Genomic DNA, 18,444 nt, shown 5'->3' with positions numbered 1-18,444 from the left:
GCCCTGCCACAGTGCAGCCACCCTGGGGTGCAGGTGGGCACAGGGCAGAAAGTGAGATGGATCCACCACACCAGGCTCTACCAGTCTCAGGTGGTGGCCTGGGGGGGTCTAAGAGCATGGCTGGACACCGCTAACCTCCACGTGAGTGGTGGGAACAGGGCTGGCTCTGGGCACAATCACGTGGTGTCCCTTACATAATTCCCTGATAAACAACATGTGTTACCAGTTCCCGCTCCAATTGCAAAACACCAGTGCTGGGGCAAAGGCTGCTGCCTGCCCCAGGGGCTGCGGAGGGCTGGGACCCCCAACCTGCCTGCTGTGGGGATGTTCCCCGTCCCCTCCCGAAGCCAATGGCAATGGGCACCACTCGCCAGGCTCCACACACAGGGAAGAGGGGTCCCACGAGGGGCTGCAGCATTAACCCTGGGGCTCTCCCCTAATTGCACCCCTGGTCCAAGCCCTGCCAGACCCCCAGCCTGGCTCTCCAAGGGGTGCTGGCTGTGTGGGCAGGGGTTCCCCTCAGGGAACGCGCTCCGCAGGGCTGGGGCAAGGGAATGGGCTGTTTCCCTGCCCTGGAGGCCCTGGAGATGGGAAGGAGAAATGCTGCGAGGCTGAGATTTCCTCCTCTGGGGTCCCTGAGGGATGTCTCAGCTTGCTGGGGAAAAGGCAGATGCTATGCTGGTCCCCAGTGCCCCCAAGTCTGTGCCTCCCATGGTGCCAGGCATGGTGCTGTTGCCCTCAGTGCCGGATGCTCCCTCGCCCCCAGCCAAGCCAGACCCACGTGCCCCACATCCCAGGAACCACCACAACTCCTGCTTCGCTGGGACAGGGCTCAGGGAGAGGATGAGGGGGGTGGTATGGAAGGGGGTTGCACGTCCTCCAACACCCCCTTGGGACCCACCCAGGTGGAAGCACGTCTCCAACTCAGAATATTCCGTGATGCTGTGATTCCAAGGCACTGGCAGCCCAGGATGGAGGCAGAGCTGGCCTGGCTGGGGCAGACCAAGAGGTGACTGGCCTGGACAAAGGCTCTTCTCTGAGGTGTTTATTGGGGTGTTGCTGGCTCCTGCAGGACACTGGTGCACAGAGCACAGGGGTGACACAAGCTGAGAGGGTGCAGGACCAGGATGGATGCAGCTGCCAGCACAGCTGGAGGCACTGGAGAGCCCCAGAGCTGGCTCCAGGGCTGTGGTGCAGCAGAGGAGGATGAGCAAAGCACAGCTCAGACCCACGTGGCCATGGGCAGCTAAATGAGGTGAGGGGTGAGCTCTGGGGAAACCCCGGCAACTCCATCTGCACCTACAGCTCTGTTTCTGGAAGGAAGAGAAGTACTGAGGGGCTGGGGGGTGTCCAAGCCTAGCACCTGGCCTGGAGACTCACCTCTGCCTTCCCAAGCACCAATGACAAGTGATGGAGCTGTCTCCAGGGACCCAGCCTCAGCCCAGGGTGTCCCTGTGCCAGGACACCCCATCCCAGACCATCTCGGGAAACACCAGTATAGACCCATCAAGCCCAGTGTGAGCCATGTAGGGGTTAAATGGGATTTGCTTTGCCAGGATGCACCTCATGCCCACCCTGGGTGACTCCGCCACCTCCTCACCCCACACAAAGGCACAGAGAGACCCTGTCCTGAGGGACAGTCTGGCATGGCTGCCCCCTGCCAGGCCAGTGCCTCCATGCTCCTGGGGCAGGACCACACAGCTGTGGTGTGGTGTGGGTCTGGCCCAGTGTGCTCAGCCCCCAGCCAGGACAGGCACGCCCCACTGGTGCCCAGTGTGGGGCCAAGCCTAGCACATGGGGGTCCCAGTGCACCACCCAGGATCCCCAGCTCACCATCCAGGACATGAACTCGTCTGCGGAGTCGCAAAACCCTGCAAGAGACAGAGCCTGGGGGGGGTCACCCTCCCTGGGACCTGGCACCCCCCTGCCCTGCACCCCCAGGACACTGTGAGGCACAGCCCTGGTCCTTGCATCTCTGCCCCTGGGGTGGCCACAGCAGGAGGACAGACCCCACATGTGCTCCTGCTGTGGAGCCATGAGCTGCTCAGACCCTGGGGATGTACCTCCCCCTCCCCACACTGGAGGGGCTGGACCCCAGCCCCTGATGCTAGGCCCTGCCCCTGGGTGCAGCCACTGCCATGGGGTCCCCTGCTCCCCAGGGACCAGGTGCCACTCACCGTAGGTGGGAAGTAGTAGGTCACATCCTCACTGAGACCCACAGCCCTCACGTGCTGTTCGAACTTGTCCGCAACGGTGTCGCTGACCCGGCTGGTCCGTCCTGCATGGGGGGAGACACTGCCAGCGGCCTCGGGCCCTGCCTGGCCCTGTCCCAAAGCCCCCCATGTCCCTTCGCGAAGCTCAGGGCCCTGGGGGTCTTTAAGTTCACAGAAGTGGGTTTCTGGTTACCCCCTTACCAGCTCCCCCTTCAGCCTTTGGGGACAATTGTCAGCTGGGGAGTGACCCTCAGGAGACCCCATTCGCATGTTTGGGTCCTCTGAGGCTCCGGCTGCCATCCCTTGAGCCCAGCATGGGTTTCCCACCCCTGTCCTTCACCTGCCACAAGCCCCTGAGCCTCGACCCACCATAGAGCTTGGCAGAGACGCTCCGGCCCTTCTGGTAATAGAGGATGGCAAGCTGCTGGGGTCCATCTCACCCACCACCACATCCACCTTGCTGCTGTGCCCATGGCCTGGGAAGGACAGAGGAGAGCCCAGTGAGTCCTGGTTAACCCTGCTTAGCCTGGTACCATGCAGGGCATTGTTTCATCATAAACCAGGTAGGTGTACAAGGGGTAAAAATCAGGGCCAGAGTGGGGCAGCCCCACAGGCACCATTGCTCTCCAGGAGGCACCAGCCCATGGCATCACCCGTGATGGTATCTGGCACCTAGAGATCCCAGTGGTAAGATACTGAGAGGGCACTGGGAAGAGGGACACTGCTACCAAAGCCCTGCCCAGAACAACGCAGTGGGGGGCTCCAGCAGCTCCCTGTCACCCCAGCCTGGTGTCCCTCACCCTTCAGCAGGAAGCGTCCAGGGGCCTGGGCAGGGAGGTAGCGCTGCCTGATTTCCCAGCACATCCCATCCCTGCACGGAAGACAAAGAGATGTCAGCACAGGCTGGGGAGGATCCCCCCAGGTCTCTGAACGGCCTGCCTGCAGGGCACACACGCTGTTTCCTGGGACTTTGTTTTCTCCCCAGGGAAAGAGATGTCCCAGAGCCCTGTCAAGACATTGTGAGAGATGTTGAGCCCCAAAACCTGCTGAGCTTGAGGGGGTCCCTGCCCCCTCCCTGAAGCACTGAGCCTGGTCAGCCCCTCAGGGCCCATCAGGCCAGGGGAAGCGCCCACAGATGTGAAGATCCCTGTCTTTAGCTCTGCTGCCCCTGGGGTGGGCCCCAAGAGCCAGTCCCAGGCTGGCCTGTGGAGGCATCGCGTGCCTCGGTTTCACCAGCCTGCCTGTCCCTAACCCTGAGCCCACCCCAGGCCAGTGGCTGGGGGTGGCAGGGTGACCACTGTGGCCAGGGCTTCTACTACAAAACTTCACAGAGGGGATCCCACCCACACTTTGCTCTGGGGCAGCTCTGTCCTCCTTGGAGCCAGCGGCCAGGGCACTAGCACTGCTCTGACTTGCCTGCAGAGTTCTCATTCCACCCAGTGTCCCCCGCCCCCATCCCAGGGCACCGGTCCTGCTGTGACCTGCCTACAGCACCCTGTCCTGCCTGTGGCCCCCCTGCCCACTGTTACTCACAGCTTCCTGAGGGTGCTGATGGCCAGGCTTTGTCCCTCCAGGACGGTCACCATCACTGTCGTGGCCTCCAGCTGGTGGCTGTGCTCTGCCAGGTGGCTGCAGCGGGAGGCCACGCTGACCAGGAACCACCTCCCTGCGAGCTGCATGACACAGGGGTGGCACCATCTACAGAGCCACCAGCCCAAGGTTGCCCCCACTCACCCCGAGCACCCACTGTCCCCTCACTTGGCACCTCTGCCCACAGCCTGTCCCTTGGGGTGTCCCCAGGACACGACTGCCCTTTGTGATCGAGTGTGTGGGATGGCAAGGCAGAGAGAAGCCTGGCATGGGATAGGCTGGGGCTTTGTGGGTGGTGTCTAAGGCACCTGCCTATGGCTCACACTGCCCACGGGGCTGTGGGCACCCCCGTCCCACCCTGGGTGTGTGCTGGGTCTCACTTGATGCTGCAGTCCAAGCTCACCCCAAGCCTCAGAGCGACGGCGGCTGCACCCACAGCCGGGGTCTGTCTGGGCAAGCACGGGGGTCCCTCCGAGGCTCCGGTCCCTGCACCTGCCTCGTGGGCAGCCCTGTGGGCAGTGCTGGGGCTGAGCTGGGCTCTGCCACCCTGCTGTGTGCGGGGGGCACGGGGGGCTTGAGCTGGGGGACGGGCTGGGAGGCTGAGTCTGGGTGGGCACTGGGGGCAGCCCTGGAGGGGAACAGAGGGGAACGGGAGTCCCCACACTTCCTGCAGCCCTCCCCCAGTGCAGGGTCCCGGCCCAAACCCTCACCTGGGGGAGGCTGAGCCCCTCCTGAGCCGCCACCTTGTCCAGCGGGCTCTGGCCAGGGGGCGGCCGCCGCCGCCTCGGCCGCTGCCCCCGCGCCGTGAGGAACAGCCCGAGGAGCAGGAGGGCGCGCAGGGCCGCCATTAGACGCTGTGCTGGGAGGCGGCGGGGCAGGCGGGTACGGCCGGGGGGACAGGACAGGGGTCAGGACCGGAGGCGGTGCCCGCACTGAGACCCGAAGGGGGGGCCGGGCACCGACCCCGGGGCCCGTCCCGGGGTGGGCGGAGCCTGTTCAGGCGGGGCGTGACAGGGCCGACGGGGCGGGGCCTGGCTCAGAGGCGTGGCCTGGTCAGGCCGGGCGGGGCAGCGCTGCCGCCGCGGGAGCGATCGTGCCGCGCTCGGCTCGCTACACCTGGCGCACGGCGGGAAGCTCTGTGCTCGATCTGTCGGGGCTGCGGCGGGACGCGGCGCCCTGATTGGCGGGCGGGGGCGCGCCCGGAGCGGCGGCCGGAAGTTGGGGGACGGGGCGGGGGCAGTGGAGCCGCCGAGGTGCGGAGGGGGACCGGGAACACGGGGAATACTGGAAACGGGGGGGACGGGGACAGCGGGAACGGCACGGGGGGACCGGGAATACCAGGAACGGGGGAGAACGGGGACAGCGGGAACGGCACGGGGGAACTGGGAACACTGGGAATATCGGGAACGGGGGGGAACGAGGACAGCGGGAACGGCCCAGGAACACGGAGAATACCGGGAACGGGGACACAGCGGGAACGGCCCGGGGGGAACGGGAATACCGGGAACGGGGACACAGCGGGAACGGCCCGGGGGGGACGAGGATACCGGGAACGGGGACACAGCGGGAACGGCACGGGGGGAACGGGGATACCGGGAACGGGGACACAGCGGGAACGGCACGGGGGGAACGGGATACCGAGAACAGGGGGGAACGGGGATACCGGGAACAGGGAATACCGGGCACGGCACGGGCGGGCCGAGGGCCTCTGCGGTCCCCGTCCCCTGACCCCGCACCCCGCTCGGCCCCAGCGCGGCGGCAGAATGACACGATGGCCGCAGGCGGGCCCCGGCTGCCGGACACCGTCCGTTCGAGATCTTCCTGTACCTGGACCACGCCGACGTGCTCTCGGTGGGGCTCGTGTGCCAGCAGTGGCGCGCCGTGGCCCGCGACGAGTTCCTGTGGAAGGACGCTGTTCTACCGCTACTACCGCGTGTCCCGGGACGTGCCGCGGCACCCGGGTGAGCGGGGAGCACCTGCCCTGAGCCGGGAGGAACACTGCGCCCCCCCGCCCGTGGGGGGGCGTGTGGCCCCTGTGATGGCACTGGGGGCACATGCTGAGGCAGCAGCTGCCCCACTGTGCCTGGGCAGGTGGGACTCGATCTGGGCTCACAGCAGGAACTGAGGGAGCCCCACACGGCCATCCCTGTCCAAGCTGTCAGAGGGCTCCAGGGTGGCAGTCATGTTGTCACAGCTCTGCTCCCTCTGCGCATCCAGTGCTGGAAGCAGTCTGGTGCAGTCTGGAAGGGTGGCTGCACTGTCACGCACTGGGACAGGCCTTGGGGACCTGCCAGCAGGAACCCCCGCTGCCGAGGGCAGTTTCTTTCAGAGCCCAAGCAGCCTGTTCCCAGTATGCTGCAGGGAACTGGGATTCCCCCAGTGGCTGGGGGAATTGGGTCCTGGATCGGGAGTTGCAGTGGCTACAGAAGAAATGCCAGGAAATACAGGAAGAAATGCCAGGGATCAAGCAGCAGGAGCCCATCTCCCTGCACCAGGAACACCAGAGCAGAAGGGCTCTAGGGAGAGGTGGGATGTGGATGGATGACTCAGGCTGCATGACTTCACTCCCGCAGACCTTGGAGTTCTGTGGGGCTTAGGACATTCTCTTTAGGGTTTATCTGAGACTCTTTGACCAGCCTTGTTCCCTCACAGCCCCCTAGAGCTGGTTAGTCAGCTGCCAGCCCTGTTGTTGAGCAATAATTAGGATGGAGCGGTTGGTGTAGCTCAGTAACATATTCAGGCACCTCCCTGGCTGCTGGAGCTATAGGCACCCTCCATGAGGCAGCAGGACAGGGACAGCTGGCAGGCCTGGGAAGGGAGTTTGGTGAATACTTCTGCCAGCTTGCTTGCACTGGGCAGCTCCACGGTTGGGGGAATGGTATCCAGGGGTCTGTAAGAGGAAAGGTTGGGGGTTGCTTGGCCAGGTGGGGCCCGTCCAAGCTGTTTCCCAGCCACATGGGCTGGGCCCAGGAGGTTCAGAGGAGCCTGAAGTGCCCAGGCTGCGAGCAGCAGTGGCATGTGCTGGTATCAGCTGGTCCCTTCCTCTAGGACCAGGTGCCTCCCGGGCTGCAGCACGTTCCAAAAATCCTTCAGTCCTGTTCAGTGTCACTAGGAAAGTTGGCCCTTATCCATATACATGCCTGATCCTCTTTGCTTCTTTGGATTTGCTGCTGCAAGAAGTTTGTAGGCTGCCTGGCCGGGCCCTTCGTTAAAAATCTTCTTTATTTGTCTCTTCACTGGCTGTCAGTGGACTGCTGTGAGTGTACCCCAGGCTGTGCTGCTGCAGGGCTCCTCCTCTCCTGGCACGCTCTGCCCAGCTCCCGTTCTTCTCTCTCGTTCTTTCAAGTCTCTTATCTCATGGAGATGTTTCTTTTTCTGGTCCCAGACCCTTTCTAGAACTGTCTTAATTCTGCATTAGACAAGACAGAGATAATCAATGCGGAGCCGAGTATGGTGAGGAGCAGCTTCCCAGCTTCCCTCCCCGGTTGGTTTGATTGTGCTGGAGCATGTCTCCCTTCGGAGGACTGTTTTATCTGGGCAAGGTTTTGGTCTGACAGCCAGCAGCTCTGCCCTGGCTGTTTCAGCAGGGTCTGTGCTGGTTTGGAAGGTGTGATGTGGAGCTGTGTGGGTACTGGCAGAAAGGCTTTTTTTTTTGGGGGGGGGGGGGTTAGGGAAGCTACTGAGGAAAATGGTGAGTGCTGGTAACTCAGCTGCAGCCATGGGTTGGTGCCCCAGCAGAGCTCCTGGCATTGCTCACAGGAGCTAGGACTGGTTTATTAAGACTGATGCTGGTTTAGCCCAGCTCTGTGCTTCCCTCCGCTCACACTCCTGTCCCGTGTCCCTGCTCTGTGTTGCAGCTGCTGTCTCCTGGTATGATGAGTTCCAGAGGCTCTACGACACCATCCCTTGCGTGGAGGTGCAGGCCCTGAAGGAGCACAATGACCAGGTTTTTGCACCTCAGCTTCTCGCACTCTGGCTGCCTGTTTGCATCCTGCTCCAAAGACTGCACAGTCAAGGTAAAGGGGCAGGTGCCCTGCCAGTCCTTCCAGATGTGGTTTCAGTGGGACTTAGCCCTGAGAGCAGCCTTTGGGAAGGTTGTGGAGAGGAGAGATTTGACCAGATGTCCCTGGACTCAGGCTGGCTTCTGCAGATGCTGAGCTGTTCTCCAAGCCACAGAACTAATGACTCTTGCAAATGTAGCCTTGAGGGCTGTGGATTCCAGTTCCAGCCCATTGTGTGGAGGTAGCCAAAGTGCCTGCTGGTGCTTCTAGGTGCAAATCAGTGCCCTGTTGTGACCTGGGTCTGACAAGGAGTGGGGAGATAATGATCCACTGCAATAGATGTCTTGCATAAGTGGTTGTCCTGGGAGAAATCTCTCTGAACACGTTGGAAACCCAGCTGTGACAGCACCATTTACTACCTGAACACCCTCTCTGACCGATGGAGCAACAGTTCTCCATTTAGCCCTCCAAATTTCTGTCAGGGAAATGGGGAGTTCTAACAGGAATATGGGGACTGGGAGGCAGTTAAAAGGGGTTTGTGATAGTGTTTGTTTTTCACGTCCTGGTGAGTGCATGGCAGAACAGATAAAGTGGAACCACTCTCAGGCTTCTCAGCAGTTTCCTTCCTGTTTGTCCATTTCTCTGTAGATCTGGAGCAATGAGCCTGGACATCTCTCTGCAGCACAGCTCCAACATGAGACCATACAACTGGAGCTACACCCAGTTCTCCCAGTTCAACTCCGATGATTCCTTCTGCTGGTATCTGGTGTCTTTGTGGGGCCTCACAACTCCTCCTCAGGGGAGATCGCTGTGATCAGCATGGGTAAGTGCTGCCTTCACTAAGGCTCCCAGGAGGGGTGAGTGCTGGGTGCTGGGCTTCCCTTCTTCTTAGGGTGTGCAGTGGCCTTCACCTCAGCTTGTCCTGACACCCAACCACCTGAACTAAAGGGTTCCAATCACAGTTTTGGAGGGGAAGCCTTACAGACAGCCTTAACTTCTGCTCGGGTCACCACGACAGCACCTCAAGGCAGTGTGGCTTGTATTTACTCTCACTTAACTTCTGTCCTACGTGACAGGTCTGGCAAGGGTTATCCACCTTACTTGTTGTCTTGAAGCTCCTATTTCTGTCTCATGTGGTGCTAGGCATAGAACCATAGAACGCCAGAACAGTTTGGGTTGGAAGGGACCTTAAAGTTCATCTCGTTCCACCCCCTGCCATGGGCAGGGACACATTCCCACTATCCCAAGACTTGCTCCAAGACTTTTCCAACCTGGCTTTGAACACTTCTAGGGATGGGGAAGCCACAGCTGCTCTGGGCGACCTGTGCCAGGGCCTCCCCACCCTCACAGGGAAGAATTTTTTCCCATATCCCATCTTCCCTCTGTCAGTGTGAAGCCATTCCCCATGGCCAGTCCCTCCAGACCCTTGTCCAAAGTCCCTCCCCAGCCCTCTCGGAGCTTTTTAGGCGCTGGAAGGGGTTCTAAGGTCTGCCTGGAGTCTTCTCTTCTCCAGGCTGAACACCACCAGCTCTTTCAGCCTGTCTCCGGAGCAGAGCAGAAGTGCTGGATACAGCCCTCAGACCATCTTTTTGGGGCCCTAGTTCCACCGTTGAGCCTCACATAGCTTTCTGAGGGGCTGTCACCTGAGCCTCTTTCACTTCTGCTGCTGCAGCCCTGTGCATGTGGCTAATCCCCACTGAATTATCTCTCACCATCTCTGTGCCAGGAATCAGGAGTGCACAGCTGCCTTGCTGGGAAAGGCCCTGAGCACTGGGAGTAGGAGTGAAATTCCATGTGTGTTTAACTCATTCTTGTCCCCTGGGCCCCGCTCAGGGAAAGGCTGGGAGGTGGGACTGCTCTCTGCTCTGGCTCTGTCAGGCTGCCCTGTTGTTTTGATTTCCCTTGTCAAGGTCTCATCACACATGTCTCTGGAAAAGAGAAATAATGTGTCTCCTTAGCAGTGGCTTGAAGCTGGATGGAGGTTAGCAGTGCTGCCTCAGTGCCTGTCCTGCAGAGACCTGTCCTGTAGAAAGGCCCTGTTTCTCCAGGGCCCTTGCTGGGAGTTGTCGCCTCACACTTATGTTTCCCGTCTCTTCCAGAGAACTTCACACTGCTTTCCAGAGTGAGGAATAAACCCTACGATGTGTTTGGCTGCTGGCTGAATGAAACCAACTTGATCTCAGGCAATCTGCATCGGATTGGGCGCATAACCTCCTGCTCGGTGCTGTGGCTGAACAATGCTTTCCAGGTGAGCTGCCTTCCTTCCAGCTCCACAGGCAGTGCGGCTTCCTGCTGGCTCCTGGGGGAGGAAAAGCTGCAGGGAAGGATGGACCAATCCTCCTGTCATCCCTGTTTGTCTCCTCTGACTTGTCCTCAGGATCCTGAGCTCAAGGCAAGCCTTGCATGAGGCTTCTCCACGCTTGGTGTCATGGTATCCACTAATATTCTGACTCTGCCCTCAGATCCCATTAACTCTTGCCCCATTAATTAGGCTGAGGACTTGACTGCAATGCCCCAGAGCATGCATTGCCTAACAGCAGGGCTGCTAAGGTCCTTGGTAGTCTGAAGCTGGGCCTGGGATGGCTGTAGCCTGGCATGTGTCCTAACAATGGCCTTTCTCCCACTTGGTTGCTCAGGGTATTTTCCTGGGAGCTGGAGCAGCCTGAGCTGATCTCAGCCCTGCCTGGTCTTGCTGAGGTTTCTCAGGCCAGGTACTGTCTCTGATGCCACGGTGAGACCTGGAGAGCCATGTGTGCTGGCCTTAGACTGCTTGTTTATTCCCTGGCACTTGGCAGTCGTGTTCCTCTTCCATGTTTGCCCTCTGTCTCAGTGTCACAGCTGCACGTCCCCATTTTTTGTGTTTTTAACGTGGTGCTGACCCCAGATGAAATCTTCTGGTAGCAGAGACTCTTCCCACAGCCACATCTCCACGCTGCACTGACCATACAGCATTAGCCCTTCCATCCCTGAGAGGCCAAGAAGGTCCTTGCCCATGATGGGGGTGTGGGAGTGCAGATGCAGGCTGAGAGCAGTGAGGCAGGGAGAGACCTGCTGCGTCCTGCTGCAGGCTACAGGCATACTCCAGGAGCACGGGGGTCCTGTGCCACTGCTGCTGTGAGCCAGAGGGATCCTACTTCATGCCTTTTGCAGAGGCCTTGTCCTGAAATCCTTGTAGATTATAGAACGTAGAGTATCCTGAGTTGTTAGGGATCCACAAGGATTGAGTCCAACTCCTGGCCCTGCACTGTAAAGCACCGGTTAGCACCAGCTGATGACCTCAGGCTGGGACGGCAGCAGGGCTGCCCAGCCTCTGTGCTTCCCAGCTCCACTGTTGCCTGCTTGCAGGTATGTTTTGCCTCAATATGTCTCCATCCAGGAGAGGAAGGAGCTCAGCAGAGCTGGCAAGCTTCGAGCCAGTTCTTGTGCCAGTGCTCCACATGCAGTGTGAAAGGGTCGGTGGTGGCTGGTGTCCCTGCTCTGGCTCAGGTCTTGGTTTGAACTGTGGGAGTGAAGTGGGGTGGTTCCTGCTCACTTCTCCCCTCTGCCTGTAGGGCATCGAGTCTGAGAACGTGAATGTAGTGAAGAGACTGTTCAAAATCCAGAACCTGAACGCCAGCACCATCCGGACCGTGATGGTGGCTGACTGCAGCCGATACGATTCCCCGGACCTGCTCCTGGACTACGAGGAGCAGCTCGCTGCTTCCTCCACCTGCCCAGTCTTTGATCTTGGCAGTGACAGCGAGGAAGAAGAGGCCAAGCCCAAGCGGCCTCCAGAGCCAGCCGTACAGGAATTGCTGGATGCCGGGGGTGTGCCGGCAGAGGACGGGCTGCAGCAGTTCTTTGATGATATCATGGGGGGCCACATGAGGCCTGCCATGACTGACACAGAGCTGGAGACAAAGGTGGCCGAGCTGTTTGTGCGTAACAGAACTAAACCGCCTGAGCCAAACCTGCTCCCCACGGACAGCAGTAGCAAGACTAAGTACTTAATCTTCACCACAGGATGCCTCACCTACTCTCCACACCAAATAGGTAAGGCTGGGGCTGAGCCCGGGGCAGTTGGCCAGCCTGGGGGCATGGGCTGCAGCTGGGCTCTGGATTGGGTCTGGAAAAGACCTGATCTCTCTGCTGGTTTGTGAGGCATGAGCTGCAGTTTGCTCAAGGTTCTGAAGGGGGTTCCACCTCACAAGCACTTGCCTGAGGGTTGTTTTGTTGCTGTCAGGATGACACGTGGCCAAAGTCATGTTGAGGGCTGAGCAGAAGATCAAGAAGGAGCTTGTGGTTTAAGGACACCAGCCACTAGCTGGTGCAGGGGGAGGGTGGCGCTTGCCCTGAGAGAGGTGTGTGGAGGGACCTTGGTCCTGTTCTCATGTGGGGGTGGAGAGGGCATCAAGGGAAGACTGGTCTGAGCAGCGTGGAGTTCTTGTGCATGTTGCTTGTGCAGTGCCCCCGCTCTGGGTGTCAGTGCCCTGCCTGCCCCTGCCCCTTGCCTGCCTCTCCTCTGCCCGGTGTGGAACCACCCTCACATGGGCTTTCAACCTCAGTGAGGCACTTGGGCACCCTTGCCCTGGGACTACGGGGGTTTCACAGGGGGTTGTTCACTGCCCCAGCCAGTGTTTCTGTGATGAGCAATGCCAGGCAGCTTGCAGCCTCCTTGCTCAATGGGGTACAACGGACTGTGGGTGCAGCACGTGTCAGGCAGTGCCATTGCTGGGGACCTTGTCCTGGGTTAAGATGTCCCTTTCTCATCTGGGGTGCTCCTGTTGAGGCACCAGGACTAGCAGAGCCTGAATTTACCGAAAATCAGCACAGTGGGGAGCAGGAGCAGGTAGTCTGGCTGCTTTCCAAAGAGACTCTAAAGCTGGCAGAGAGGTAGAAAGGACCAGAAATGTAGGGAAGGAGAGAGCTGCTCCCAGGCAAGACTCCTGCGAAACCACAGTTTTAGTTCCTCTCACTGCTTGCACAGTTCCAATCTTGCTTCCCTGCTGCAGAGTCTCTCGACCTTCCTGTGACTTGGTCCCACACCAGCACCACCCAGTAAGGTGGGGGAAGGCAGTTTACAGAGCTGTAGATAACTTGGAGAAGAGTCACTTGGTCTTTGCCTACTTCGGTTGGGAACATGACTTGGACTGAGTGAGCTCTGCTCCATGCTCCTGCTCCCTGGGCTGAGCTAGGGCTGCACCCAGGTCCCCTGGGCTGAGCCGAGGCTGCCACACACTGAGGCAGAACCTTTGGGCTCTCGAATTCCTGTGCAGGCTCACGAATTCCCACTCAGCCTCCCAGGGCCAAGGGATTTGTTTGATACCTTTGAACTCTGTGACTCCCTGGCTGGTGGCCAGCACCCGCAGCACAGGCTGCTGCTCACAGGGCTGGACGCTGGCTCGGCTCCTAGCCCGCCATGAGTCACTGCAGTGTCATTTGCCCTTGGTTTGTGTGCCCTGGTGCGCCTGCTCTGTGCCCCCAGGACCTGAAGGAGCTCGCTCTGTGCTCACCTCCCATGCTGCTGCTGGCACACAGCCCTGTTCCGGCCCGAGGTCCTTGAGCTCCCATTCGTTGTGCTGGTGGCAAGCTGAGCAGCTTGTCTGGGTTTGGAACTGGGAGTGTGGTGCTGTGGAAGGGAGGATGAAGATGCCGGTGAGCAGTGTCAGTGGGGTGGAAGAACACTGGTACTGTCCTGAAGGCCCTGGGCTGCCCAGGCTCAGAGACAGGGATGTTGGGAATGGCGTTTGACTTGAGGTACAGTGGTGTGTCACTCCTATCTTGTTGCGCTGCAGGAGAGGGCTAAAATCAAGGGTATTGTCAGCAATTCCCTCAGAGGGCTGATAAGATGGGCCAAGCCATCTTCTAGCTCCTCCTGGACCTGCTGAGGATGAAGGCTGTGTGTGCCCAGGAGCTGCTGAGGCTCACAAGGGTCCTCCAGGAAGCTGTTGGAGATGGTTTGTGTTTGGGACTTCTGGCAAACAGAGCTGGAAAGGGACTGGGGTTGACCCATCTCATGTGTCTCCTTCAGTCAGGAAGTTCAGAAGCCACAAAGCACTTGAGCACAGTTTGGGTTTAAGCACCTGTTCTTGGAGCTTTCTGGAACTGACTTGCACTTGGCAGCATTAGGAGAAAACTCTGCCCCAGCCAGTGCATATGTTGGGCTTCTCCAGGCCAGATACTGCAGGAATGGGCCTGACCCGGGATTCGTTTAGGAGAAAAACCTTTCTGCAACAACTGTGTCTCCTGGGCCAGCGCAGCTTCCTTGTGCTTTGGAGCTGGGCTGGGGTGAGGTGTGGCTGTACCCCCAGGTGCCGAGCATCTCCCTGTCTGGGGTTGGATGTGCTAGTGTCACTCACAGGTGGAGTCCTGACCCAAAGCCCACTTGGAGAGCTGAAGGAGCCTGACCAGGACAGCAGCTCTGTCCCAGTCCTCAGCCAGCGAGCTGGTTCTCCTTCTTAGCAGCACCAAGGGAAGTCCCTTCCTGAAGCCTGGGGACTCCCCCAGCCCTGCTGCCTGCTGGCAGTGGCCTGTGGAACCACCTCCCTCTGCTCTCTGTCCCACAGGGATTAAAAGGATCCTGCCCCATCAGATGACAACTGCTGGGCCGGTGCTGGGGGAGGAGAGGCGCTCGGATGAGTTCTTTGACTCCCTGGATCACGTCATTGACATCCATGGGCACATCATCGGCATGGGCCTGTCCCCTGACCACCGGTAAGCGTGGGGGCCTTCAGCCACTGCCAGGGTGGGCAAGAGGTGCTCCTGTGCTCTGTGGGGTGACCAGGAGAAGAAATGACTGTGGTGGATGGAACAGGCTGATCTGGCGCTGAAGGCGTGTTGTTACCACTGAGCATCACTGCTGGTTGCAGCAGGAATGTATTCCTGAGCCAGCTCAGGACAGGGTCAGGCCTTGTAAGAGGGGAGGAGCTGCCCACACAAATGTGTCTTATTCCTGAGGCAGATCATCTGTAGAATCCTAGGATAGTTTGGGTTGGAAGGGAGCTTAAAAACCATGTAGACCCCACCCCTTTGGCATGGGCAGGGACACCTTCCACTACACCAGGTTGCTCCAAGCTTTATCTAACCTACCCTTGGACACTTCCAGGAATGGGGCAGCCACAGCTTCTCTGAGCAACCTGTGCCAGGGCCTCACCACAGTCTCTGGGAAGAGTTTCTTCCCAATATCCCATCTAGCCCTGCCCTCTGGCAGTTTGAAGCCTGTTCCCCCTTGTCCTGTCATTCGAGGCCCTTGTCCAAAGTCTCTCTCCAGCTCTCTGAAGCCCTTTAGGCACTGGAAGGAGCTCTGAGGTCTCCCTGGAGCCTTCTCTTCTCCAGGCTGAACACCCCCAGCTCTCCCAGCCTGTCTCCAGAGCAAGGGGCTCCAGCCCTCAGAGCATCTCTGTGGCCTCCTGAACTTGCTCCATCAGCTCCATGCCCTTCCTTTGTTGGGGGCCCCAGAGCTGGAGGCAGCGCTGCAGGTGGGGTCTCAACCTGAGTGGAGCAAAGGGGCAGAATCCCCCCCATACTTGCCCACAAGATACCCCCATCCATCCTTAAAGATGGGTTTAATGGGATTAGAGAGGCATGACCTGACCCCTAGAGCCACCTCCCAGGTGTGGTTGTCCTTTCCAAACATGGCTAGGAGCGTTTCAGCGCCTGTTCCCCTGTTTCAGCCTGGATTTCAGCAAGCTGGACTGCAGGCTCAGTGCCTGCCGTGCCAGGGGCTCTGTGAGCTCTGTGGCGCGGTGCAGGTGACTCCTCCCTGCCCTCCCCAAGGTACCTGTACGTGAACAGCCGGGCCTGGCCGCGGGACTGCGTCATCTCTGACCCGATGCAGCCTCCCCCCATCGCCGAGGAGATCGACCTGCACGTGTTCGACCTGAAGACGATGAAGGAGGTGAAGCGAGCCCTGCGTGCGCACCGGGCCTACACACCCAACGAGGAGTGCTTCTTCATCTTCCTGGACGTCAGCAGGGACTTTGTGGCGAGGTATGTGGCAAGTGGGTAGGCAGGATCCTGACCCTGCATCCGCAAGGGCCTGAGGCCATTGTTGCAGGACAGCTGGAGTGAGCAGGACACTCCTGTGTGTTGGGAGCAGGGCAGGGAATGGAGTTGGATAGAGCAGAGGGACTGAATTGGAGGATGCTGATAAAGGCTGTCTGCCCTGCTCCTGCTGTAAATCTCTGGGGAAAGGGTAAATCTGGGGTTGTGTTGTGTTTGGTGGTGGGTGGCAAATGCCCTTCTCAGGGCCTGCAGGTGTTTTGGGGGCCCTGGATCCCGGAGGGAGCTGCCTGTGCAGGGTGAAGCTCTGGAGGCAGGGGCTGGAGCACCCTTTGCCCCCATCCCCACGGCAGGATGGGAGTGGCAGTGGCAGAATGTTGGGGCTGCTGGGCTGACGCCCTGACCAGTGTGATGCCCTGACTGGTGTCTCTCTGCCACAGCGGGGCAGAAGATCGACACGGCTACATCTGGGACCGGCACTACAACATCTGCCTGGCCAAGCTGCAGCATGACAACGTGGTGAACTCGGTGGCATTCAGCCCGGTGGAGCAGGAGCTGCTGCTGACAGCCAGCGATGACACCACCATCAAGGTGTGGCGGTCCCCGCGGGCTGTGCGCATCCGGCAGGCCAGGAGACCCCGGCCCAGGAAACTGCTCTTCTCCTGGCTCATGAACCAGAAAAGCTGAACCCAGGTACACCTGCTCCTGCAGCTTCCTCACTGCAGCACCTCCTCCGGAGCTCTCAGAGCCCTGAGCCCTGCACAGAGATGAGCTCTGGGCACACAAATCCCATGGCTGAGCCAGGAGGAGCCCCAGCAGTGGGAATTGCCTCCTCCTTGGAGCATCTGCTTCAAAGACAGGACATAAGAGCCGAGAGGCCTATTCTGGGCCCACCGGACAGCAGCTGAGCTGGTCACTGCAAGGTGGGCTCCCCACAGCTTCTCACCAGCGCTGCTGCTTGGGCACAGTTCTCTGGGTGAGCTCTGGGCTTGGAGGACACTGAGGCATGTCCAGCGTGGGTCTGTGTGAGGTTGGGATGTGGCTGGCCCTGCCAGGAGCCGCCGGCTGCAGAGCGCTTGGCAGGAGCCATGGTGCAGCTGCACTGCCTGACTTTAACATAGGTGTTTTATTGTGTGTTTGTCCAAAACCTCCATGGGCAACTCATCTGACTGCTGAAGAATGCTGAGGGCCTCGTCCCCATGGTGCCTCTTCCTGGGAGGTGGCAGGAACTGGGGGGCAGTGAGAGGACGGAGGGGAGGCAGGGCTGGGGGCCTGGCTGGCCTCCACTGCCTGTTGATGCCTCGTTGGGAACTGCGTGTTTATATTGCCAGTTTCGAAACTCGGGAGCGGGGAGGGCTGGTGGTAACATGGTGCTGGCTTTGCCTCTGTCTTCCTCTGCTGAGTAGCACTTCAATAAGCTATGGATCAAGAACGTATTTATTGTGAGGGATCTGCTGTCCCATTCTGGGGCACCCGTGAGGATGGCTGGTGGGGCTTGTCACCTCCCTCCCATGCTACCCAAGTTATGGCACTTTAGCTTCTCTTGGTAAGTTCTCTGTGAATAGGTGTAGGCACCCACAGGTGCTGCAGGTATTCATTCACCTGCAGGTGATGGGGACGGAGTCCTCCTGCCTGCAGTGACAGCTGAATAAGCTCCCTGTCCCTGGGGCTGACCCGCTGTGGGTGGGGGCTCAGCTCCCCCAGGATCCTGAGGTTGGTGGGGCTGGTGACTTTGAGTGATTATGGACTCAGTGGTGTTCACTGTCTGTCCCTGAAGCTTCTCCCCATAGCAGGTACCCAAATGTCAGAGTCTGAAATGAAGCTCCTAATCTTGACCTGGCCTAGCCAGGGCTCCCAGGAGCTGCTGTCACTCCTGAGAGTGGGGCTGGGAAGAAGCTGCAGCCCAGGCAAGGGGAGGTGTTTCAGGGCCCCCCTTGGGAGCCCCCAGCACAGCCTGGGGTTACAGATAGACCTGACAGAGGTGGCAGCTCCTGTCATGATGGCACTGATGGCTTTAGCAGTCCCTGCAGCAGGAGGGTCGGCAGCCACATTCTGCTGTGCCCCAGCTTCTTCCAAAACCCCTGTACTCAGGTTTTCTGTCATGAATCAAGGGGTTCCTTCCTCTGTGTGTGTGTGTGCACAGACAGGCTCCACATCCCACTCTCTGCAGTCACACAGTGAAGGAACAGCCTTTCCTTCTCCTCTCCCAACTGTGAACTCTCCACCCCATGGCTTGGTGCAGCAGCAAGTGAGGCACCAAGGGGTTGTTTGTACTGAGTTTTGCTCTTCACTCTGGCATTGAATAAATACTCTGCTAAAGCATCTCTGCAATGTGAGCTTGTTCTTTGGAGTGCTGCTCCACTGAGGCAGAACTGAGGCCAGGACTGTCACAGGGCTGGGCTCAGGCACTGCAGGAACTGCTGCCCAGCTTGTGGTTACCTGCCCTGGGTGAGGGAGTGTGGGCAGAGAGCTGTGGGAGGCAGGGAATTGCCCAAATCTCCTCTGCCCTCAGGGAGGAGGATGGAACAGCCCAGGGGGAAGGGCAGCAGCAGTCCCTGGCAGCCTTGGGAATGCTCTTCTCTGTCAGGGCTGAGCATTGCAGGCTCCAGAACAGGCCAGGGGGGATTCCTCCTGGATTTGCATTTTTTTCCAAGCACTAA

General features: G+C 59.5%; 2 protein-coding genes across 2 annotated transcripts; one reads left to right on the top strand and one right to left on the bottom strand.

The window, feature by feature from the left end:
* Positions 1 to 1,030: 1,030 nt before the first annotated feature.
* C8G (complement C8 gamma chain) lies at positions 1,031 to 4,706 on the bottom strand. The gene is given in 8 exon segments (XM_032708554.1): positions 1,031 to 1,313; positions 1,834 to 1,871; positions 2,178 to 2,278; positions 2,583 to 2,633; positions 2,636 to 2,689; positions 3,014 to 3,084; positions 3,747 to 3,886; positions 4,514 to 4,706. Coding segments are annotated over 8 exon segments (594 nt in total). The 5' UTR covers positions 4,652 to 4,706; the 3' UTR covers positions 1,031 to 1,312.
* Positions 4,707 to 5,438: 732 nt separating this feature from the next.
* On the top strand, positions 5,439 to 18,106 carry FBXW5 (F-box and WD repeat domain containing 5). Its single transcript, XM_032708168.1, is given in 13 exon segments — positions 5,439 to 5,608; positions 5,611 to 5,714; positions 5,716 to 5,764; positions 7,661 to 7,752; positions 7,754 to 7,819; positions 8,453 to 8,467; positions 8,469 to 8,550; positions 8,553 to 8,627; positions 9,904 to 10,052; positions 11,356 to 11,836; positions 14,350 to 14,497; positions 15,560 to 15,772; positions 16,225 to 18,106. Coding segments are annotated over 13 exon segments (1,755 nt in total). The 5' UTR covers positions 5,439 to 5,574; the 3' UTR covers positions 16,472 to 18,106.
* The last annotated feature ends 338 nt before the right edge of the window (positions 18,107 to 18,444 follow it).

Source organism: Chiroxiphia lanceolata, chromosome 21, assembly GCF_009829145.1.
Source record: "Chiroxiphia lanceolata isolate bChiLan1 chromosome 21, bChiLan1.pri, whole genome shotgun sequence".
Taxonomy (NCBI): domain Eukaryota; kingdom Metazoa; phylum Chordata; class Aves; order Passeriformes; family Pipridae; genus Chiroxiphia; species Chiroxiphia lanceolata.
Note: the sequence above shows the minus strand (reverse complement) of the source record. Positions and strands in the feature narration are given on the sequence as shown.